The 25,595-nt window shown below is 39.2% G+C and overlaps 2 protein-coding genes across 18 annotated transcripts in view; both read right to left on the bottom strand.

Moving 5' to 3' along the window:
- Nucleotides 1–20,202, bottom strand: part of lola (longitudinals lacking) — a 110,927-nt gene extending 90,725 nt beyond the window's left edge. For 16 of the 17 annotated variants that reach the window (XR_010822746.1, XM_066728283.1, XM_066728287.1 and 13 more), the window contains exons 1-6: nt 20,044–20,202; nt 17,020–17,208; nt 15,713–16,104; nt 15,379–15,622; nt 14,613–14,787; nt 12,831–12,974 (exon numbers count right to left, since the gene is read on the bottom strand). Coding sequence is in view for 16 of the 17 variants with exons in the window: in XM_066728283.1 (XP_066584380.1) it covers nt 12,831–12,974; nt 14,613–14,787; nt 15,379–15,622; nt 15,713–16,104; nt 17,020–17,193 (1,129 nt within the window). In the remaining variant the exon portion in view is untranslated. Of the gene's footprint in view, nt 1–12,830; nt 12,975–14,612; nt 14,788–15,378; nt 15,623–15,712; nt 16,105–17,019; nt 17,209–18,983; nt 19,141–20,043 lie in introns of those variants that run through there. The other variant, XM_066728279.1, reaches the window with a different exon arrangement.
- LOC136774168 (uncharacterized) lies at nt 24–2,935 on the bottom strand. Its single transcript, XM_066728306.1, has 2 exons — nt 2,513–2,935; nt 24–1,504 (listed from the first exon to the last, which is right to left on the bottom strand). Exons 1-2 carry the CDS (start codon nt 2,751–2,753, stop codon nt 1,275–1,277), a joined length of 471 nt encoding a protein of 156 aa, XP_066584403.1. The 5' UTR covers nt 2,754–2,935; the 3' UTR covers nt 24–1,274.
- Nucleotides 20,203–25,595: the final 5,393 nt, after the last annotated feature.

The following is a 25,595-nucleotide window of genomic DNA, read 5'->3' as shown; positions in this document are numbered from 1 at the left end:
TTGAAATAAACATAAACGAGATATCAATGTATTTCTTTTTATTTATATTTTGCGATACAAACGTACAAAACCAGTTAATCAAAAAGTAACGATTGGTACGAATAATCACTGTAAATATTATACGACATAGATTTATCGGATGTGAGGATAAAATAGATATAAAACTCTACAACTACACGTATACCTTTATGCAGTGTTTCTTGTACGTTTTAGCTAAATGCGTACATTCTTATTTTACGGGTAACAGTAAATATAAAATCTTGAAGAAAATATTTCAATCTAACCAACAACAAGATAATCGTTTCCTTCGATTTTTGCTGAAAAATCTATGTACAGCAAGTATAGAATATATTCTACAACAAATTTACAGTTATATAGCACTATAGTGAAAAAGATTAGACTTATTTGGTATCCTGTTAAGTCGACTCGTTGGCAGTACATATCCCTGAATATTGAGAAGCTACGTTAACTATCGTACCTATTAATTTTCATTCTACTGCCTATATCGTGGTGTACCACAGTGCCCACTAGAAAAAACTCGCTAGGAACTGAGCACGAACACAATTCCCTCATAAACTAACAGCAGTTGTTAAATTCACGAGTGAAAAATTCCAAAAGCTTTGAAAAGATAACGAGGCTTTATTTTACAGTGAATATTTGCTCGTATATAGCGAACATATCAAACTTTCCTTGCTTTCAATTTTACCGTTTGGACATGTATTCAAATATCACAATACGATAAGCTAATACTAACGACGCTCAGTTGTACGCCACGAAAAATGTTTACAAAATTCATACCGAATGCTACTTTTATATTTCCCCATAGGTAATCACTGATAACCGATACAAGTTAAAAAAAAACACGAATAAACATTTGGCAACTCTAACCAGTAACAAAAAAGCTCCTTTGGTGTTCTTTGGGTAACGTCTTTAAAATAATAGCCTTAAAAATAGATAAAGATGGCTCTAAAAAAATAGTTATCTATCTCTTTGTTTTTAAAACACTGTTAATAGCGCCTCTGTACTGTACAACCAGAAGACTGACTTGTCGAAGAAAGGACAGAGGTTGGGATAGGTAAAAAAAAGTCCCTTTAATTCAGGGAACTGACAAAATGAAATATAATCACTAGGAAATATATGCTCAAAGGATCCATCCTGATGAATTTGGTTAAGAACAAAAAAAAGAAAATTGTCCGATTGGGAAATGGTGGAGCACAAGTCAGTCCTTGTAATATTTGAAGGCTCGGAGGACGCGCAGTACAAGAGGAAGAGGGCTATTTATTGAAAGAACCACCGTGGATATTGAGGATGTGCTGTTTGAGATGATCCGGCCGACAGAAGTATTTTCCACAAAGAGTACAGGTGAAGGTGTATCTGGAGCCGAGTCCTCCGCATTCGTATCTGGAGTGTCTCGTGAGCGAGGATCGCGAGCGGTAGCCACGTCCACACATGACACATTGAAATCTCAGCTCGCCACTCGATATACCCTCCATTGCGGAGCTGGCTGCAAGCATACAGGGAGGCTTTTTACATCTGGGTGTCTTTCTCTCACAAGCGAATGCCCTTTCGTCAAAATGATTCTCCAATGTTATTTCAGACACAAAACACTGAACACACGAGAGGCGAAGTTCCTCGATCGAGTGGAGGAAGGAAAGCTTTGAGAGCCAAGCGTGTATAATACGATCAGAACTGAAGCTTCGTCCGAAAACGAACTGCGCAGAAGATTTCATCGTTGAAACTCGAAGAATAGATTTTAGCAAACCCATTCAAGCGTTTTTGAATCATTTTCATAGAACGATGTGAGAATAATTCTCACCGTGCGAGACTCTTGTGCGCAGTCCGTGATTTAAATTTGTTATTTACATGCTGTTCCAAAATGAATTGCTTTATTAGTGCTTTGATTTAAAAACCCGTAATGTCGTTAAATCAACCCAGCGTAAAATATGCCTCCTTGTATACGATCACCCAACACACAGCCGCATTGTATGAATAGGAATTTGAAAAAACAAACAATCATGAATACCACTGAGATATGAGAGAGAGAGAGAGAGAGAGAGAGAGAGAGGGAGGGAGGGAGTCTCCAGACATTGAGTTCTACCGACTTGTCAGAGCAAATACACTTTCGATCTTCCGATGATTCGATTAACGTGTTAATATGAAGCCATTTGTCTAAAATTTGTGATAGACTCGCACAGCATGCACCATCGCTCGCTTTGTATCTTCGGAGAAGTATGTTAAATTATTTCAGAGACTAACGATTAATGCGTATTGATAATATTTATTTCTCCATGATGATTTTCATATAACGTAGGAACAAAATTCATAAGGTAGTTGAGAATGGTACAAACATTTTTACGGACAGTTAATTTTAACAGACTGTGACAGTAATGCTAAACGGAATAAACTAACAAACTTTACAAACACTTTATTTATCATACTCGTTATTATTGGGATCACTATTATGTATTATTATTGTTATTTTTACATTCATATTAAAATCGAGGATACGTACTTTCTGCTCTAAATTGTACAGAATTATTGGGTTGTACCCTGAAATTTACACAAGACTTTTGTAAGATCGTGCCGAGGATTTCAGGGTTCGTTAAGGTGGAGTTACACGGCGCGAGGCGTGTCGCTACACACGCACACTTTTCAGTGAGAGGAACACGATGCGACTGAGACAGTCGAAACGTGTTCTCGCTGAACAAACGCAGCGCGCGTGGAGTGCCACCCCAGGCGTCGTGCAATTCCATCCTCAAATGTACACAGAAAACCGGCAAGCGACTGGATTTTTACACGAGTAGTGCGGAAAAAGAATCAACTGACAAGAGACGGGAATTTCACCTAAATTTGTGTACATCAACGCGTGACCCACCTTTGATACATGAAAATAAAAAAAAAACACAAGATGAGTTTCCTTTCATCGTTTGCTATCGTCCATGTTGCGAGATCTAATAAAGGAACTTAAAGTCCTTGACTGAAATAGATTGCTGGCGCTGTTGCATCTGCTGCTGTTGTTGTCTACGTTGTTGCTGTATGCTCGCCTCGAATTTCTCTTTTTCGGAGAGGCACTCCGCGATGTGGCCCAACAAGCCGCTACGGTATTTGTAGCTGCGACCACAACTTGGGCAGGATAGCCTACGATAATCCGCCATGGGATGCGGCTGTACCACGTTCATACGTGCTCGTGACCAATTGTATCTGCTAGCTGCTACTCGTATTTCATGAAATTCAAAATTTACTCAATACGAAGCTATTTTCAAATTAAATTAATAAATTAAGCACCATTTTTCAAGAAACTTATAACCAATCGTTCGTTTCATCATTAATTCTAAACATTCTTACACTCGGTCTTTAACTTGGATCGTGAAAAGCTCCAACTGTGCGGTACAAACAATTCTAATTGGTCAATTTCAAACGTTGTTAACCAAATTAAATATTTAGTAACGCTAAACCGGTAATTTGCAACTTACTGTCGACTTTGAAGAGTGCGTAATTTGAGAAATGAAATTATGAAACTGATTTGATCAAGCGATGCATGAAGCTAGTTTGCACAATTAAATAAAATGAAGTTACTGAATACTGGCTATAAAATTATGCTATACTTCAGAAACTGGACAATTCTCGTTTGTGACGATTTTTTTAATATTGTAAGGACACGTTAATATTAACATCTGTTGTGATTATCCCCGAATGATTGATATAATTAACATACTAATTAACAAGCCTCTTCCCCCGTTTTATAATACGTTAACACTTGCTCTCGATAATTAATCGTAAAAGAAATTAATTAGTCAATCGATTCGATCGTTGTATCTACTAGTTTTTTGCGTCATCATAATTATCAGCTGCTTGTGTAAGTTCACGTAGAGAATTCAACAACGATCGCTTCGATTTCAGTGAAGTTTGGTGATTTTCGGAGATAAATGTTAGGATATCTACTCAATAAAAGACAATATTTATCTAAACATATATTTCTTTATTTTCTTCTTCAATTCATAAGGCCGAACATTTAGGTTGCGATGTACTCCATAGGTTTGCGAATTTTCAGGTATAAAATCCAAGTCTTCCATGAATGAGATTAATTGAATGAATAGTGAGAGGGAAAAAAATAATGTACCAGAATAATTATTCTTGGCTTAATAGACATAAACAAGAAGCTAATTATTTTATGGAAATGTTATCAACGATTATAATTACAGCGTTAAGCATTATTTTGATCGAATCGACTTCGTTAGTGTTAATTTATTCTACCTTTGTAGGAAACTCGAACCTCTTAACATTTTTATGGCACTTTATGTTCTAATTAATCGCCAGAAGAAACAATCAACTACTATCGTTCAAAACTTTCAAATTGGTACATCTGCATAATTTCACCTACGTTGGACCTGAGGATAGATTTCTGATCAATAACTCAAACTATGACATCTCTTTTCATGTTGATAATATTCAAATTATTCATTTATTATAACATTTGTTTACGAAGTGTCATAACAGAACATATAAATTTTTACAAAAAAAAAAGTACGCCAATTGTTCATAAAATTTTTCAAGTAATTAAATTTTAACAATTTCAAATCAATTTCAACCATAATTATACAAAAACAAAAAAAATATTCATATTTGATTGGAAAGATTAAATTCTCTATTGCAAACGTCGATCATTGATTCCAAGTTGGACGAATCTTGAAAACTAATCACAAAGCCAAGAATCAAATTAAATTGTAATTAAAATTAAACAAAAAACAAAATAATAACTAAGAATAGATTTCTGAAGTAAATGTACTTGGCTTCGTGTCACAAATAAAAAAAATAATATTAGTTAATAAATCTCTAAGCTTTTAGCAAATATTAATTAAAAGTACAAATCGAATTAAGCCATCGTCTCAAAAATTAATTCCAAGCTGAATTCACAGCATTTTTATAATGAAGGTTCAATAAAATATCAGATCTATCAAAGATGCTACAAACAGCCTACCTTGAGATTAAAATAAAAAGTAGAAATTACAGTAACTATCTGTGTAACAAAATAGTGGAGACTGCTGTTTCAGAAACAGTTTTAAAAGATGATTAAGGGCAGTGAAGATTTCCTGGCGAAAGGTGTAAGATGTATCCTCATGATGTGCAGCATGATGATTTTTGAAGTAAGTAGAGCAGCAAAATTTATGGAATCCCATTTATATTTATCTATTACCCAGTTAGCGAAGTCGACGAAAGAACATCTTCCAAGGAAAGAAACGAGAGCTCAAAAAATCATCCGAACAACAGACATTCGTACCACCATAAATATACCGAACCTTTCAACGAGTCTTTTCATAAAAATTACAAGGTTGACAAACTTTTATTATTTATCTGTGCCCAGGTAAAAACGTATTACTTGCCTCGGTAAATATTCCAGTGGAATCAAAGACATTGAGCTTTGTAGAGCTAGACAAACCTGTGCGAAAGCCGCAGAAGGTTATTTAGTTAAACAAAACATCAATAGTCTCCTTATCAAGTACTCATTTATATTTAAAAAAAAAATTCCTTTAAAATGAAACATTTCTTAAAAATATCAATGAATAATTAAAAAACACTAAAATCGAGTACCTTATACTTGACTTTATTCTACAATCGTTTCCTAATTCAGCATTAAACAGCTGTATTCGTGAAACCTTGGTATTTATAAAAAAAACTACATATGATTTCATTTGGATAATTCATTAAAATAATGGGAACCATTTGTAATTTTTAAATAAATACTTCAATCATTATAATAGCTTATTAGATAAAAGCCAACAATTGTAGACTAAATCAAATGATAAAAATACTCTTCAGAGATAAGAAATACGTTATAGTTTCTCAGAAACAGACATTATTACTTTGCTCATGTAACTCTAAACTGATTTTTCGATTAATGAAAAGACTCTGTATGTTAATCGTCATATAAAAACAAAAAATATTAAATCGATTATCATGTACAAATTCTGGCGCCTTTGAACTCGCACAAACGACATCGATAGAATATTATTGTTTTTATATTCTTTTAACTAATGAATTTGTGTCACAAATACTCATCCACATTCGAATACCTTCATTCCAACCTAATTCAATGATATGATCGAAAAATAGATCAACAAGCGATGAGCTGAAAGTGTGATAAATTGGATTATGAATTAGACAAACTACCATTACCAACGTTGATAATGGCAGCAAGTCAACAAGTGCAATGCAAATAGTTATCAATTTTATATTCATATTCTGACTTCAATATACCACCTACCAAGATTACTTGAACATTTATAAAATATCGAAGAATAGTATTCATAAAGTATAAATTAATATCATCGTATAGAGAAATATGATTACTCTATCTCAGAGCCACGATAAATTATATATAACGTTGACTCACTTCAGTAAAATTCTAGTCTTTTTGGAAGAAGGTTACAATTTTACTAAAGTGTAGTTAAACTATTCGCCTCGTGCATAAAAATATTTGGTCTATAAACGAATCTCTCCAACGATGATTTTAATTGGTACAATACATTAATAAATATAAGAAGAGCGCCTTGTACGCCGATACAACGTACAAGACTAAATACTTACGTACCAAAAACCTTCTTAAACATTTACTTTCAGTACAGAAATCACTATTACCATTATAATACTGCAGTTTTTCAAAATAAAAAATACAAATTTTGAAAACCGTAGCATCTCTTCTTTGAACACTGCTGAAAAGAATATAAAAATAAAGAACAAAATTGTGCAAATTGCACAATTTTGTACGCATTATTGTAAAGGCAAAGGAAAATAATAATAAAAAGGTAAATATGAGAAATTAGAAAAAGTGCACTATAGAAATGTGCAATAATTCCGAGTAGAAGATAAAAATATTAAAATAAAAAGTACACATCAAATTGTGTCTGTAAAGGAAATGAATTATAGCTTATTAAACAGTAGAGTAATCTATAAATGATGTAAAATATTGTAGAAATTGCTATAGAAATATGTAAAAGAGTGACCAAGTTTATACTTGGTTAATTAAGAAGTAGGAAAAATATTAAATACAAGAAGTGTAAATTACTTATAAAAACACCTGGAAGAGAAAATGTAAGCGCTATTAAAAATATGCAAAAGTGTCTAAAGATGAGACCTGTGAATATAATTAATATAAAACACAAATACAAATGTAAAAAAGAGAAGAATACGAGAATATATAAGGGTATTTATATATAATAGAAAACGAAGTGAAATTCAGAAGAATCTTAATAATAAAGGGAGTGACAAAGAAAATTACATAAAAATAACTATTCTATGACTAATGAAGAAATATGTAGTCAAGTATTTATACGTTACCGTGATATAAATGTTGATCGTTTGAAGTGATTCTCATTTAAGAATCCAAAAAGGGATTCATAAACTCGAATCTTACTCTCTTGCCGACGTACAATACTTATAATATAAAAAAAACGAAAATATCTATCAAATAAAACCTGTGGAACAGCTATGACGAAAAATTCTACATACCAAAAGCCAAATGTGAACATTTAGTATTCTTACCACAGATGAGGAGTCATTCTTCTTTCTTCTTGAATATTATTTTACGAAAAAATTATTAATATCTAATATACGTAAAAAACTATTCAAAGTAACAAATCTAATCAGTGATAAATATTTGGTCTCAAAAATATAAAAGCTATATTTTTGATATTTTCCACGTCTCAGATTTGTACCTTATAAACATTGTTTTTGCGAATATTGCTATATTAATAATTGAACCCTCGCACAGAAAAAAATGTATAAAAAACTCCTAGAAACAATTATTTATGTTAACAATAAATCAGAAAAAAGTACCATTAGAAGTAAATATCTTAAATGTGTGTTATATCTGCTAATATAAATTTTAAAGATAATATTATAGGAATACAAAAAATATTTGAAAGGAGCGATTAAATTAAAAAGGCGCTATGATTAAAATACACTTCTGAAAAAAATACCAATAAGAATTAACAAAGGATCTTACATCTAAAGGGTTGTACATGTCGAAAAATACGATTTTTAGTCTTAACAGTAATAGAAGCGATGAAATTTTGTTATACCTAAATTGCATATAAAATGAAAATGAAAATAAAAATACAAATATAGAACAATTCAGTGAGAAACAAAAATGTTACACATTTTTTACCTTTCAATCTTACAGACTACCCTCGATTTACCTTTCATTTTACCTTTCCCAATTCCATGTGAACACAGTTTCTTCTTTCTTCTTAGAAAAGTAATTAACAGAAAAAAGTCTGATAATTACGACAAAAGATTGAGAAAGGGAAGAAATGCTTTATAAAAAAAGTTATAAAGCACTTTAAACATTCTCGAAGCAAAAATACTGTCGAAAATGCAGATGGATGATCCAGTGGTAAAGAAAAATCCTGGTATCTTCTCTCTTCTTGTAGTGGCCATTTGAACAAAGAACTACTGGCAAAGTCTTTTCAACCTCAATAGAAAAAAAGTCTCTACTGCGGCGAGAAGAGCTTTAAGCTCTCGTACATGTTCAATCTTCGTTCTTCCACAGTCATTACTAAACACTTAGAGAAAAAAAGTACAAGAGGAAATAGAAACAAATTGTTGATATGGCATGGTACAAAATAACAACGTAAACCAATAGCGAAGAAGTACAGTACCATGATTTACATTTACAATGTTTTAATCTTATGCGAAATCTGTTTGTACGTTTTTCTCCATTAATAAATAAATAAACAATTATATAAATAAATAAATCCTTGAAAACCGATATTTATCTATTTATATACTCATTCACGCATTTACGAATAGGAGAATGATGTATAAAATACATATATATCTATATATGTAAATGGTACGTGTATAAATATTATTAATAATATTATATAATGGAGTTCCTTTCATATGTATATAAGAGTTAAATAGATATGTATTCGGGTTAATTAAATATTTGATGTTTATGCGTTACGAACAAAGAAGCTGAGTTATATACACGTAGGTGTTAGTATAAAATATATATAAATATATTATATATATTTGGATATGCGCAAACGTTTAATATCTCTTTGAAACACAAAGGACGTTATAACGATATAAGAACATTAGGCAAAAGATCATGTCACGCATACAAAAGAGTTCTCGAGAGATGAAAAGACCCTTGCGCAGAACCAACAGAGTTAAGGTGAAATTAAACTACCGAAGGAAGCATGGCATGCAAGACGAATACGCAAAAAATGGCACAACGCTATGGATTATTTAAACTATCGAGTGTACGCATAAACGAATGAACCAAAAAATTATTCACACAATTTCTTTACTCTTGGAGCGCATGGAAGAGACTTGGCACGCGTGGAATGCTGAAGATCGAGCCGTTAGAGAGGCGGACGACGTAGCATTTCACGCGCGCGCGAGAGACCATGGAGACACGTGCTTTTTTTGTTATTGTCCAAAATAACCCTTTGACGCAAAGAGCCGTAAACCCAGCGTGAACAAGACAACAAGTGCAGGAAATGTAAGTTTTGATTAATGCTAGAGCAAACAGCAAACCCTTATTCATCGATCAGCGTGTCCTTACATACATACAAATACGAGAAGTATCCTTGTTTTCTGAATACCTATCAAACTCATAAAAGACAAGTTCTCGTGGACGTACAGCCTCGTGTTGTTGTTGTTGTTGTTGTAAGAATGAGACACAAAGCGCGAGTGAGAAGTAGTATGAAAGGTATGAGAGACAAGGCGCGTTAGAGAAGGTTTTTTCAGAGTCCTCGTGTGTTCGTTCTCGGCGTGCAATAATAGGTGGAAAGAACAGGACACCCCACACACTCGAAGGTAAACAACAACACGGACGGCGGTACGTCCACTCTGGAAATAATATTTCGGACACCTGATTTTTTTCCTTCTACCGTAATTCATTCACAAAAGTGTCTTCGGTAACTAACAAAAAAAACACGTTAACGTCTACAAGGGGTGCTTTCTGTCCTTTCTTTCTTTTTGGTTTTCCAGGATGTCAAGGGGTGGTTGGTTCTCCTCGTCGCTGGATCACAGTCTCGAAAAAGGACGCGAGTGCCGTTGGAGAGGCTGTCACGCTTTCTCTCGATATCCTCTGCCAAATTCCACGACCTTCCAACGCACGCGCCTCCCCGTTCCAACCGTAATCCATCCACGATTCTCAATTACCAAATATTTATCTACGAACTGCGAAGAACGTGGTGCAAATCCGGCATCGATCATTCTCGGACAGTCGTGTATCGACGAGAGACGAATCGATTCCGTGCCATGACGTAATGGACGCGCGACAACTGAGCGAACATCAAAGGAATTCTCCCGAAATCAAGCTTAAAGGAGGCTGTGTTTTAATAAAGGAAAAAATACCGAAAATAAAATAGAGAGTCTCTCGTGTTCGGTGGTAACCTTCCAACGATTCGATCAAAAACGACGATCGAAAGTATTCAAGGTAACAAGTCTCTGACGGTGAAAAAAACGACCTTCGATATCAATGCGAGCACCTATTTCCCTTGCTACTTTCTTGCATAATCCAGTCTTTATTTTTTGTCATTTATAAATATTCTCGATAAAATCGCGCAGATCCCATTTTCTTCCACAGAAATAAATTGTTATTCGCAAATCGTGTTGGAGCATGATAGGCAGACGATGCTAGCATTGACAGAGAGGCCGTTCCCCTCTCTCCTGAATTACCTGCTTTCCCACGTTGGGTCGCCGAAGTAGCGACCGCTACCTAAAATCATCTCGAGACGTACGCAAAACGCGCGCCTCGTATCTCGACTATTCGCGATCGCTAATCCTCGCAAATCTCCGCGTGTGTCCTTTCGTCTCTATTCCCACGTTGGATCGCCGGAGCGACCATCTTTATACTCAAAATCGTGTCAGAACGCGCGCGCGCGTTACGCTTCGAATATTCCCGCTCGCCGATTTTCGTAAATCTCCGCGTCTCGCCATTTCTATTCCCACGTTGGATCGCTGGAGCAGCGATCGTTACTTAAAAATCGTGTGAAAACGCGTGGTACGACTGAAATATTTCAGCTCGGCAACCCTCGCACAGTCTCGGCGTCTCTACGGGGACGCTCTTCGAATATTCCTCTCCTCGCTTCGCAAGTTCCAAACTAGTTTTGCTACTTTTCACTCTGTCTCGACGACGCTTCGTCCTCCAATACCGTGTTTCCTATCGCCTTTCCGAATAATCGACTCTCGACACATTTCTCATTAGCAATTATTGTATCCTACTGGCATCTGGCTAAGGGCAGCTGCAGCTGGTGGCAGATGCGCGCACCGGACGTAAGGAAAACGCGCAGCTGCGTGTTTCTAAAATCGCGAAACGCAAACGCTGCGTTGCCAAGTCGCGGGGCAACCGTGCGAATTTTGCTACGCGAAATGGCTGGAGAAATTGCACGGACGTTTTTCTTTCGATAAATATTGCATCAGCTTTTACTCTGCCTCTTCCATACGATAGTAACGAGAAGAATGCAATATCGAGAATGCTACGATACTTTTGAGACAGTTCGATGCTCCTTTACCTACATTAAATCACGTTCTCCAATCTATGTAGGTCATCAACTTTCAAACACACGCGCGCGCTTAGATATCGCACGCGAAAAAACGGATTATACGTCTCTACCAGCGCGAATTCTCGTAAATATTCAACCGTTTTACTCCGACGACCCGACTTTTCGAAACTTGGCCCTGCCACACGGTCCAACATTCGGGTTGCGTTTCAACGAGTTCCGTATTCGGTTCAAGGCCAACGAGTTTTCACGCGAAACAAAAGTACCGACACGCTTGGCACTCGCGTTACGTGCGAACGAGAAAAATCTCCATACACTTTGTCTATTAAAACGATACTTTTCCGTATCGAGCACCGAATAATGCGATTTACCTGATACCCTACCTGCAATATCACTATATATATCATTCTACAGAAATACTCGTGGAAAATATTCAACTCAAAAGACTGTAGCAACTATGAATCGATGAACAACTACGAGAAAATGATAATATAGCTCGTTAAATGCTAAAATTCAACCACTCTCTCTCCATTTATATTTTCAATGAACAGAGTTCGCTAATTTTCAAGGTGAACGCGCGTATCTTTGAGTCGTATTCCTTAGGGAAGTTCGCGGTGTTTGCATCTTTGTTTCTTGAATTCGTCTTATCAGAGGAGAGAGAGGAGAGAGAAAAGGGAGAAGAGAGAGAGAGAGAGAGAGAGAGAGAAAGAGAGAGAGAGGTCGTCACTCGTACGCATTGCGAAGCCATTGGGAAACGCGAAGGAAAAAGAAAAACCGTATTGTGTCGACTCAAGGAGCAAAGTGCGCAATAAAGAGAGAAGCAACGGATAAGAGAGAACCCTATTGGCCTCGCATCGCGTCGAGTCGCCTAGCGGGGAAGAGAAAGAAGTAAATAAATGGAAGAAAAAAAAGCTACATGCTCTATAACGAGGAAAATAAAAGCTATTTCAGAGACCGTGCTACACTTGAACGTACCGGAATATTTATTGAACCACGTTATTCGACAGCAATGAGAGAAAAAAAAACTCCTTTTCACGCGCACAACGGGCACTCTGTTGACATCGTTGCTTGTTTTGCTTCCAAGTGGCTCTAATCGAAAGGCTTTCTTGGCCACAGAAATGCAACAAACGTGGAAATAAGCTTTGCACTCACTTGGTGTGGAACGAGCGAGAGTCAAACTTGTGTGTATTTTCGATCGAAGTAAAAAATCCCCGTCGTCTTCTTCGTCATAACAATAATAATAGTTTGAACAATGACGAGTGCCGGTTGGTGCGATGAGTGGAGATAAAAGGAAATTGGTGGGAATGTGCCTACCTTGGGAGTCGCGATGGGCCTGGGCGGCCTCCTGCGCTGCCAAGAAAACATCGTCCGCCGCACCCGTGGCACCAGCTACAGGGGGCCCCACAACACCTCCCGCGTTTATTCGATCTCCAGTCATGTTATGCCACGCAATATCTGCTGCAAATTCATTACCATATTCAAATTAAAAAAATAATAATAAACAAGGATAACTGTCTCTGATCAAACAAAGATTTACAATTTTTTTGTTATTTCTTTTTTAGGAAGTACATCTTGAGAAATCAAAGAGGAGTTTCAATGAAAGCTCGTGAATACCATGAACGAGTACGACTTTATTTTATTAAAGGTTTAATGAAAGACAGAAACAGTTGGCACGCACAGTAGTAAGTGAATCATTACTGGAAAAAGGGTTTTAGTAGCGAAATACAAGATTTTTAACAAACTCAATCGTACAGAATACTGGTTATTAGAGAGGGTAACGTCACTGGTTTAAGATCGTTATAGCGAATAGAGCTTGGCAGATAATATGTAATACATCTTAGACTATCACTCACACGTACAGACATCCATGAGGCAGAAAACTTAAAAACGGCATAAAATCCCGAGTGACCTAGTTGACACTCGTAGCGCAAATAATATCCACAGTTTCAGTCTCTATCAGAGTTTCTAACATTTTTATACAGCATTGCAGTCGTGATAATTCAATTGTTTTATTTACAATTTTTTTCTTTTTAACAATCTATGTTAAATAACGAAAGGAATGTACAAATGACAGAATGCGATACATCTAGTGCTTAATAAATAATTAAAGAGCGGAGCTCTATAAAAATAATGAAAGGAAACGATACCTCGTGTAACATATCATCGTGTGACTATTTATCTTTATCTTCATCGTCGTCGTTAATGTCATCGTTTTCCTTTCGTCGTTATCATCGGATTATCATTGTCACCGATCGATATTAACGATGCGATTGATCTTGTCGTGATTTGGAAGAAATCTTTAAGCTACCAAGCATATTAAGATTGCCTCGGTTGCACCAAAGTATTAGGTTGCTGCCTCCATCTCCTCCGGACGACGTTCAATTTTTTCAAATAGAATTGCAGCGTGGATCGATTAATGCCATACATCTCGGATGCTTGAGTAGTGCTAACACCTTGCTGCAATATCGCTTCCAGGGACATTTTAACCGAGTCTAAGCTATATTTCCTGCCCTGCTTGTTAGCCAGCGATTTAAGCAACGCGCCTACGTCAACATCAGGTCGAGGCCACCTCGTGTTTGGCCCTTTTTTACAATCGAGGAAATGGGACGCCCAGAGGGCACCGCCACCCGAATTCCCTCTCGACCGAGACCGCGCTCCCGCCCCCCCACCTGCAACGAGGAAACCCAAGCTAGTGTCGACCAATTATCACACGTCCCGTTTAAACAAAAGAAAATAACGTCAAAATACGCCACATCAAGGCGCTTTTTTTTTTAATCCTAACACAAATCTCCTAAGAAATCCAATTTTTCTTCGATCATCGGGAGAACACCCATTACGAGCAAACGCCACCGCTAAATCCGCTCAACAATCTCAGCCAGATCTTAATACAGAAGCAACAAGCTCTCCTTCGATCCTGTAATTAGGATCGAAGGTTCGCTCGTGTTTCGCCTCTTCAAAGCTTCTCATTGATTCTATCGATTTGTTTCTCTTTTCATGGAAGGGATTTATGTTATTTTAGAAATCTTGTATTTCGCTACGAAAAAAAAAAAAAAAAAAAAAAATAATGAAATATATTTAGTCCAAAGCTTTACTTACCAGGACGTTGGGAGGGATCGTGGGAAGGACCTGCTCTATTATTATCTTGTTCCATATCATCGTTCATTTCATCGTCCAGCGTCAGGTCTTCGACGCTATCTTCTACTGCTTCCTCATCGTACTCGGACTTTGGTTCAATGAGGTTATCGTTCGGCTCAGGCTTCTCAACGGGCATCTGTATATAATAAATGGTAATTAGTTCACTCGATTTAGAAAAAAAGATTATGAAAATAGCTCGAGACTTGCTCCATTACAGACTGTAGGAAAAATTTATTCTTTTCAACATTTTGGTCAACTTCCAATTATTACTCAGTATCATATACTGTTGCCCAAAGTATGAAAAGTTTAAGTTGGTAAATTTTGTTGCACCACAGACTAATCTATCAGTCAACGTTCGACTATTTTGTGAAAGTATTATCAAAATTCAAATTATAAAAGAATTCTTGTCATTTTCTCTTGACTTAAATTTTGTTAACATAGTATAATGCAGAGTAGAACTTGAAATAACGAAATAAAGTTGACAAAAATTAAAAAAAAAATCAATTTCCCAAGTAAAAAGCTTTTGATACAGTGTACCGCACTGTTTCCACTCTACAAGACGAAAATATACGCAAGCAGAAGGATAAAGTACGAAATTTGATCTACCAACGAGCGAAAGAAAGCAGCCACGAAATCTGCAGTTTCCATTAGACGTTGGAATGTGTATAGTTTGTAGAGAAATGATTGAAAAAAATTAAGCGACATCTCAAACCCTAGCCATGTTTACCTGTAGCATCTCATCCGTAGCGTTCTTCGTTAGTTGCGTTACTATCGCAGACCTCATGGATTCCGTTTGGTCCGCTAATGTTTTTTCATCTGCTACAGGTGCAATGCCGAGTGCTGGTACTCCCATTTGCTGAGGCATATCACTTGAGTTCGAAGCATCGTTATTTTCTAAAGAATTATCGTCTCCGAGACTTCTTCTTCTACATCTCTTTCTTTTCCTATTCGTAGGACTTTGCGAGCCTTCCCTGTAAAAAGAAAATCATTCGTTTAGCGAGAATAACTTCAAAGTCTCCCACCAACCGATCCAACCAGAGGATGAAAAATCTCAAGTTTACCTGGACGAAAGCCCTTTAGGTATTTGTGGACTGGTGGAGTCTTCGGGCAAGTCGCTTATGGAAGCTTGAACCAAACTTTGCCTAGGAACTTTACTATTCTTTTCTATTGTAAGACCGGAAGACGCGTGTGGAATGTCTGACGACAATGCTGTCGATTGTGAGACTTTTTGTTGCCTGGTATCTGCTTTACTATTACTGCTGCCGCTGTTTTTACTTTCGGACAATCCTTTAATTTGTAGGGACTCCGCGGCCTTAAGGAGCGCTGCCAATTGGTCTTGGGAAATATTAACTTCCCCTCTATACATGTAGTCCATCATGGCTTTTAACTCTTTAAACTTAACGTCTTTGAGTATGAAGACAGGGTGCTTATCGTAGTGTTCGCTGAGGAGGCCCTGCAAAACGAGAGAGAAAATATGTTTCATTATGCCAATCCTATGAAATTTTCAACAGTTTTAAAGCCTTGTATCCTATTTCACTCGGCTAATCATCATATTGGACGAGAGAATAATCCTAGTAATTTTCTAGGAAAAAACCATTGAATCGCGGAGCATCCAGGATTTCATGCAAATCAATATATTTAACATGGTTAATGCGGAGGAAAATGAGGAGCGGGAGGAAGCTAGTACCCCCTCCCCCTCTATTCCTCCACCCGCATCAGGGTAAAATCCCAGGGCGCTCGCCCTGGAAACCAGCCATCTTGCTTTCCCTGTATTGATCACGAGGAACCAGGAGGGGGTTCAGGCTTCTGCCAACCAGCCAGCCAGCCTCGAGCCTCCTGCTGCTTGCCTGCTTCTGCTCTCCTCCCTCCCCCTCTCTCTGCCCAGGCAACGCTCTACGAGAGCGGCCATCTTGTTTCAACACCACCACAGCTAGCCCCCTTCGTCTCCTTCCTCCCGCCATCCCACCCACTTAAACTATTTCTGTATTTGGTATTGATTTAACCCTGTGCAAACTAAAGGACAAAGAATATCAGATAGATTTTCCGTTTAACTAAATTTCCCAACGAATCGATGCTTCGACGCTATAATTTCCTCTCGTCCAATATATATATATATATATGTATGAAAGTAGTTCAAGTGGAATTTTTAAATGAAAACTCTACTCTACTTGGAAAATTATACGTTAACTAATATACCACTGTTTTTTAGACTCGGTAAAGATTATAAGAAAAATGGAAACTCTTTGAAACTTATATTTATAAGATATATAACATGGATTTCATAGTTTCGTTTCAGATTTTATCTACACCACAAGTGTCGAGTGTTGTTATTAAGAATAAGAGAGAAGAAATATTTAACAGTGCTTACCTCAAAGTACGGACTGCACGCGGAGAGGACCACTTTGTGGGCCTTTAGATACTTCCCCTCCGCTGCCAGGGTGCAGTCAACCAGTGTGCCGCTTTCCAATAGTGTGTCGAAATTTTGTATTAACGTACTTTGATGATTGTTCCATCTCAGGCAGAATTGATGGTCGTCTTCCATCTTGTTTCCTCGTTTCTGTAGCGAATAAACACGATACGTTGAGAATAGACTAGTTTGGGAAGACCAGAGATTCTACTTGTGCCTTATGTTATCTGAGTTTTCCGCGCTCGATTAGCACAAACATTGAAACCGATCGAAATGTCTAAGCGCGCGTTCGATCAACTTTTGTTAAAAAATACGAATGGATGTTTGCGAGCGCGGTGATTGAGTATGATAGAAAAAAGCTCCTCAGCTAAACGACGAAGCTTCCAAAATGGCCGAGTGATGCAAGCGCGTCGGTTGGATCGGTCTTCTGGTCTTTTCCTTTGTGCGTGTCCTCCTAACGGTAATGGTAGGACCTGGAGGGGATAATGCAGGAGACGCGCAAGCACTGCGCACGCGCTCAACCGGCCAAGCTGCGCGGAACTCTTGCGCGTTGGCTAGACCCCTGGGATTGAAATTCAGGAGCGGCTGCTCCTTTTTCGAGACCCCTTGACAAATCTCGCGTTAAAAACGCGACAAAACCGAAAAACACCGGCCTTTATCCTCTCATGACCAGCTCAACCTTCCTTTCCTTCCCATATTTGCTATCTTTACCCCCCCCCCCTCTCTTCCGCACTGTCCGACTATCATAAAAAATATCAAAGCTTCGATCCGTTAATTACCAATGCAATCAAATAAAAGAATCCACCCTTGGCGCGTAAATATATATACGAGTAACTATTTTCAAAAAGAAAACAAACGAAAGTATTGATACAGTATCTCGAGGCAATTGAAGAAACTGATAAATTAAAATTTTTTGTGAATAAACGATAAGTAAAAAGGGAATATATAATTAAAAATTCTGATAGTGTTGAGTTTATAAGTTCCTACATAGATACGAACTGGTAAATGTTGATGACTTACGAGTGTATCGTTAATGCGTCTTTTATGGGAAGATTGATAGTACTCGTATAGAAATGAAGAGAGTGATTGAATGCTCGTCAATACGAAAGTAGAAATAACTATACAGAGCGAACGAAGGTATCGATTAGTGTTTTCACATGCGCAAAATACGAGGTATCAAAGGGTGGGGATTCGCCGATGGTACAGGTTTCGTACTCGCGATACTAGCGATGCAAAATGAAGCAAAAAGCGCATTCACTGCCTACACGTTATTGCGTAATCTATTTTTATTGTTATCTCGCGTCGAGCGTTACGTCAGATCGCGCCGGGTAACGCGTGTGTAAAACAAAAACAAATTATTGATAGATATAATTCTTTTTAATCACTGGCGATCGAAACACAAGAGCAATGAGGAAAGCCGAGAAGAGAGAAGCGAGGGAGGAGAGTGGGTGGGAGTGAAAATAGGAAAGGCCGGCGCGCGGCTTTGGCTCGTGCATGGTCCCGCCGTCCCTGGAAATTGCGAGAAGAGACGTGGTCGCAAAATGGCGGTCCGCGAGGTCACGCCCGGACAAAATGGCGATAGGAGAAAAGCTTGCAAAGAAAAACCCGTGTGACGCGCCAATTCAGCAAATCGCACCGTTGTAAATTTCGGTTAAAGCGATGTCTGGGCTAGAATAAAAAAACTCGCAAACGTTCACTTTAACACGATGACTATGTAGAAACTAGTAGCGTTAAGACGCAAAATGTTTTTCCACTACAAAGCGCTATGTAACACATATACACGTATATACACATATGTGAAAGGCAAAGAGAGCAAGGAGGATCCGCCCGCGCCATGTTAGTCCTAATTTTTCCTTAAACGCAAATTAATCGATAACGGATGGAAAAATTCTTATGCGCAGATGGTTAAACTGACTGAGACTCACCTATTTAATATAAAAAAACCTAATATCACAGTAATGGGATTCAGTAAGAGAAAAATCCACCAGCAGCGGAGCAGCAGCGCAACGTGTGTGCCTCGAGCACTGATCTTTTCAACAATGGCGCAACGCGAAAGCCTTCTAGCTTTGCCAAATGTCCACCGTCAGAGAGCGCAGGCTTCCCCGGAAGAGGGTGAAGCGAGAGAGGAAAAATAAGAAACTCGCGAGCATGCGCTCTTTGAGAAAATACTAGCCTAAAACCGGTTCAGACGCTGTGATTGAAAAACCCAATAAAGCATCTACAAGGAAAATGGCTATATTCCCACTGTACGACATACATTCACAGTCGTAAAAGAAGATCACTACCCAGCGACTCTCGACCCGAAAAAATTATCGACCAACAATTTATCATTATTTGCGTTAATTATTAATTAACAAACATGTTAATAGTTCTAAAAACAATTAAAGTTAGCCTCTTAATGTTCGACAGCAAAGATACAAGTTATATAAGAATCCAAAAATTATTTATAAGATTTATTTATCTTAGACTTTAAGTAATAATTTTTCTAATATATTCTCTAATTACGATCAGGTAACAATTTTTTTTGCACGTGTTATGCTCAGAACATGTTCTACGAATACTGTTTATCACAAGTCGAATTAAAATATTTCCTCACAATCTAACCTAAAAAATATATTTCTAGTAGTTTACAAGTACACTATATACTTCCAATCGTCTCTCTGCTACAAAGCTGGTGTAAACTACGTAATGGCCGACTTAACAGGCTTGGCCGAAACAAAATGGCGAAAAGCTTTCGAAGCTCTTGATAAATTTATATCTTTACAATTACATGAGCGATACTGGGAGACGAAATAACTGCAATTTACGGAATGTCGTCGCCAAATAGTATAGATAAAAAAAAGAAAGCGATCAACAATAGGTAACCAGTAAAACATGGCCTAGACGCGGAAAGTTTTTCACGAATTTTTCAGAAAAATCAGTTTCACAAAAGACACAACAAAAAAATAAGATCGTATATTGATTGTATTACGCGATTTCACTTACCTTGGCACAATCTAAATATCACAAGAGGAAAACTGGGAAAAACTACGTCTCTCCTCCGTCCTCAGTATGCACTACCCGAGCGTCTTCGCTTCTTTTTACACAATGGCAAATAGCCGTGATGCCGTACGTTAACGATCGACGAAGTACGAAAATGGCCAGCCGGGATGAACGGAAACCGGGAGCTCCTCACGGGGAGACGCGGCGCAGAAAATGAATTGTCGTCTCTGCGCATCTGTTTATCCGTGGTAGAAGGGGAAAAGTGGTGAGTAGCACAGGACCGTATCCATACTTTCAGTACCTAGCCGATAAATTTTCTAAAGCAAAGTTCATCCAGATTTTTTAATTTGATCAAATTTTCCTTGAACAGTCTAAATCAGTTTACCAGTCAAGAGAATACCTTTAAAAAATGTTTATTAATCCAAGCATAGTATGTATAGTTTTAGCAGTTGAAATTACCGTGTGAAGAAACGCAATTATTGGTGTAAGTATTACGATATTAAAATATTAGCAGTAATTCGATAAAGGAATAAGCTTTTCTGAGAGAAATTGGCTTTCTCAGTTCCGCATGAAATACGAATACGTGCATTGAATAATAATATTGTTGAAGAACGATATTTAGAGTTGGTTACCTTGGTGCGTTCCTGATTCTGCTAGGAGATGTAGGGTTGGTGGGGACGCCGGAAAGATTGGTGGGGAGGCGTTGGTGTTTTCGTTCAGGAGACTTTCAGGAAGCAGCGCAGCCGGCGGGAGAGGCGAAAGGCTGCGCGGGAGAAGTGGAAAGCTGGAAACTTGGGATAGTTGGGATTAGGAAGAGAGAGCCGAGCGAGAGCCGACGAAGGGAAGAATCGGGGTTCACAACAAAATCGCTTAATCGCTTTGCGCCACCGTCCGGAACACGTTCGCCGCCATCACGGTGCCCCCTAGTGTCCATGTGTGTCTCTCTCTCTCTTTCTCTCCTTTCTCTCTCTCTCTCTCTCTCTCTCTCTCTCTCTCTCTTTATTTCTCCCTCTCTCCGGCGTCTCTCGCATTTTCACGGGCAAGCCGTAAGTGACAGCTGCCAGGCCTGCCAGTCGTGATCGCGGTGCGTGCATTTCCTCACGATTTACAGTGTGTCAGCTCGTTAATATCGCTAAAGTGACTTCCAAGGATTGTCAAACCGGCACGTTCACTCCTGTGTGTTGTAAAGTGTGTTTTCTAAAGTAAGCCTTTTGAACCTTGGCACAGAGCTGCCGGTATCTCGGCCCTGTGCACTCCAGCATCACTGCTTTCCTTTCTGGATCAGGTCATGGTGAGGTATGTGGATCGTTAAAATACCATTATTATATTAAACAGAGAGCCACCACCATACGACTGTCATTCGTCTCAACGTCTCATATTATCTGGAAAAAATATGTCTCTCTTTTTCTTCTTTCAATTTACCTTCTTCATATCTCGTACGATCTCTGTCTCCCTCTACACCGATAATTTACTAATTCTCATCAATTTTTCACGCTGTATATTCCCTAAATTCACACCAACCTAGCATTTCGATGTCTCGGATTTCTACGTTCTTGAGAGTTTCTCTTTTTCCAGCGAATCTCTCCTTTTTTCTAGTCAGGGTAATTGGGTTTACTGAATCGACGCGTACCGTTGGTTTTGCGCGTCCCAATGACACTTGCAGAAAAGAAGATGCAAATTGAGTAAAAGTGTGACGTTTCGTTTTGGATTGAGCAGCGGTAAGATTAACAGGTGTATTCAGTGAACAATGAATGTTTGACAGAGCGTCGTCATACGGGTGTCAATGAATTAAGAGGAGAACTAGCATCGCGATTCGACCTCGTGGCCACTCCACCGCTCCACGAGTATTTCGAACACTTGCCGCGTGCACGCTTCAAACGACTTGGTCGATTACGGTAGGTCACGTGCACGATAACTGTCCAATAATCGGCCATTACGTATGCGTGCTAAGGCAACGGCAGAAGTGCCCGTTGCAGCAGGCCTCGACCAATCCATTATATTGCCAAAACAACTCTTTGACACGCTTGAAACGTCAAATAATCTCTCACCCTGCTCCGTACAGAAGAAAAAACAAACAACAGCTTCTGATCAAAACTTGAAGTGGAAACAATCACAAAGCACGAGTATTATATTACAAAGATTCAGCCAAAGAATAGCATGCAAAGTATGTAAACACAAATTTTCACCGAATCCCAAATTGAATCTCATAAGAATTACCACAACAGTGAAAACAGTCATTATCAACGCTATAATTAAATTAATAAACTCTTCTTTGCACACAGTGATTTTATTTTTAGAAAATTCCCGTGCAACGTGACATTTCTTCTATTGGAATGTGTGTCTTGAATATTCTCGATGAAACGAGAGACATTTGTTCATAGTTGTATGAAGGAAACATGACATTTATTTGCATAACGAGTGAGGTAATTGTGTACATATATTAAAAAGTAAAGATTTGCATAAAGAAAAAATTGGAATTATTTAGCTTTAATAGTGAATTATTTTTTACAGCTGTGCATACATACTACGCCCAACATATATATACACGTACAAAGTAGAAAGACGTGCAGTCGCGTGCCAATCGGTGTGCGTGACGAGAGACGAAATGCTTTGCCTAGTCGTTTATCACAATCCTGGTGGCGAGTTGACGACTTTATCTCTAATTACATCAGAATCAATGAACGTGAGAACAATTGGCCCAGCGGTACCAAATATCAGAAAGAATTCGTTGGTTTCTCCAATCTCAGAATGCCATGCTCCACGAGTCTAATGAATATGTGTGCGAGCGTGGATTGTTACACCTACCATAAAGACGCATTAGTCTGCATAACGAGCGTGTATAAAGAATTAAATGGTAAATTATGCTGGCTGGTAGTATGCAGCGTGCTCCTACAGGAAAGCGAGTTGATAATGAAGAGGAGGACGAGGAGGGAGGTGAAGAGTGGGGGGGGGGGGGGGGAGGAGAGCGGTGAAAGAGAATTTTGCTGGAAAAGTAATGTACGATGAGAAGATTTGCATCGAGGGATTTTCTCTGCGATCACGTAGCAACGGTTTACTAAGCAACACATCGTATCGCATCGCATCGCATCGCATCGCATCGCATCGCGCACCGTTGGTGATAAAGAGAAATGCTGGCTAGAAAGCAGGTCTTGGCTGAATCTAGGCCATCCTGATGGCGCGTACCATTCTCCAGAAATTTTACTGTTCCTCTCCTTCTACTCTGGCCTTGCGGTGGCCGATCGCACAGCCGCCTTTTCCTCTGCCATTCTCCTCCTCGTCTCTCTCTCTCTCTCTCTCTCTCTCTCTCTGTGCCACTCGTTTCTCTCTCTCCTCATCCGTTCACATGGCGTGCCCACTCTATTCGCTGTGATCGCACGGCGCGAATCACGCGAATGTTGCAAGGATCCGAAGGACGCGGATGCTTGCAGAAGGAGAGATGGAAGTGGAACGCGATTGTGCTTGATCGTCGCCCCTAAAATTGCAGAAGCTGAAGAGTATATATATATAACAGTAGAATGGATAAGAGACAATAATGATCTTGATCGTTAAATTAATGGCACTCGCCGAGTCTATCCGAAGAAGCTTTATTGTCTGGCTCTAATTAAAAAGGTGGAGATTAACATCCGTTGAAATTGTGCAGCGTGAACGGTGGGACGTTGAGAAGAGAGAAAAATCATCTGGTTATTCGTCCACTCTCCGTGCGTGAAGGGAGGACAGGTTGATGGGATAGCTAGCGAACTGGAGAGAGAGAGAGAGAGAGAGAGAGAGCACGAACAACGAGGCAGCGCGCTACTTTTCTAAATCAATATCTCTAAGTAAGAAGAGGAGTTGCGCTGATCCGTTATCGGTAGCGAGGAAAAACCGTGACGAGAGAGGACAGTTTTCTTGGAGAGTCAGGCTGAATCGCAAGTAACCTGCCACTGGGGCGATCGAGAGCGACCTAGAAAGGTTTCAAAAGACATTTTCCCGTTCACCCACGTATAAAGCTGCTGCAAAAGCGCGCGCGGCATAACGTGAAACGTCGTATAGTAATTGAGATGGCACGAGGAAGGTGGGAGAGAACGAAATCTAAAGAGAGAGAGAGAGAGAGAGAGGAGGGGAGTATAATATGCAAGAAGAAGAAACTAGTATAGAGATAAAGAGTGTGCGGGATGGAGAGATGTGGGGGGAGGAGATAAAAAGAGCGAGAAGCAGCAAAAAAAGGATGCTAGGTCGGAAAAGGGGAGTTACGATGCGAGAGAAAGACGGATAGAATATGCTATATAGTATGGAAAGAGTTGTCGAGCGTTGGTGTGAGTGGGAGAGAGGCGAGCAAGTAGGGGCGATGTGTGCGTGAGCACAGGAACAACGGAAAGTACGCAGAGTATAATACGGAGAAAACGCTGGTAAAAGGAAAGAGGCCTCTCTCTCTCTCTACACTATATAGCAGCCTTTCCAATCGAATCGAACTCCCCTCTTGCCTTTGTCATTTTCTCTTTGTCCTCGTTTTGGGTCTTGCCTTCTTTCCCCTACCTACATATATATATATATATATATACACACACACACTTCCCTCTCGCTCCTCATCTTTATTCCCTCTTATTCCCTTCCACCTTTTTCCCCTGCATTATTATCCCACTTGGACCTTGGCACTATTCTTCGTTTTGGATCAACGCGTGTCTCGTGTGAAAAGAGCGAGGGGGGAGAGGGAGAGAAAGAGAGAGAGAAAAGAAAAATTGAAGCCACGTCGAGGAGAAAGAAAATGAGGATGAGAGTGAGGGGAAGTGGAGTAAAGGGGGAAAAAAAGCATTTTACCGTGGTACGGCTGATCCTGTTCTTTTTCTTCGTTCACCCTCTACTGCGTCTCCTCCGGCACCCTAACCCCTACGCTTCCTCTCTTTCTTGTGTTTCGATCGGGCTCCTCTCTCCTCCCTCTCCTCCTCGCCTCCCTCTCCTCTCCGCAACTCGCTTCTCTCTCCGCCCTCTTTCGTCATTGCTTCTCCTTCTCCCCTCGGCCTCCTTTTCCAGCACAGCAACCCCTCTACCTCTCTCTCTCTCTCTCTCTCTCTCTTGCGCTCTCTTTGGCTCTCCGCCTTTCTCTTCCACCTCTCCTCGCACAATTCCTCTCCTCTCTCTCTCTCTTCAACCTCCTTTCTCCCTCCCTTTCCTCTCGCTATCGCTTCGCACATCCTGTTTCTTCAAAGCACCACCGGAAAAAGGATGAAAAGATGCGCGAGGAAAAGAAAGAGGCACGATCGTGCCAAGCTTCTGTCTTTTCTCTTATGTTGTACGAGCACAAAAGCCTTTCACGTTTCTAGTTATTTCACGTGTGTGTAGCTTTTCATCTCCCTCGGTAACAAGTATCAATCGCCATTGCTTACTCTTCGGCTCTTCCCTCTTAACAATGCTGCAGAGCCCAGTCTCTGCTGGTACATAATGTTTAGAGGGGATATTACGCGTGAAGAGAATATAGGCAAGGACGACGAATCGTAGACACACATATAGATATACAGTTTGCAGCACGAGTGTAGAGCATCGAGAGAGTTGGAAGGATCGAAGAGCGGAGGAGAGAGAGA

This window comes from Prorops nasuta, unplaced genomic scaffold (assembly GCF_024137725.1).
Source record: "Prorops nasuta isolate Cenicafe-Biocafe unplaced genomic scaffold, Cenicafe_Pnas_1.2 PNAS00006, whole genome shotgun sequence".
In the NCBI taxonomy this organism is placed as follows: Eukaryota; Metazoa; Arthropoda; class Insecta; order Hymenoptera; family Bethylidae; genus Prorops; species Prorops nasuta.
Note: the sequence above shows the minus strand (reverse complement) of the source record. Positions and strands in the feature narration are given on the sequence as shown.

Excerpts from the sequence above, each read along its gene's own strand:
- LOC136774168 (XM_066728306.1), bottom strand. The coding sequence starts at position 2,753 with ATGGAATTGCACGACGCCTGGGGTGGCACTCCACGCGCGCTGCGTTTG. Across the intron at positions 1,505-2,512 it reads TGTACAATTTAGAGCAGAAA|CCAGCTCCGCAATGGAGGGT; the intron begins GTACGTATCCTC and ends GTATGCTTGCAG.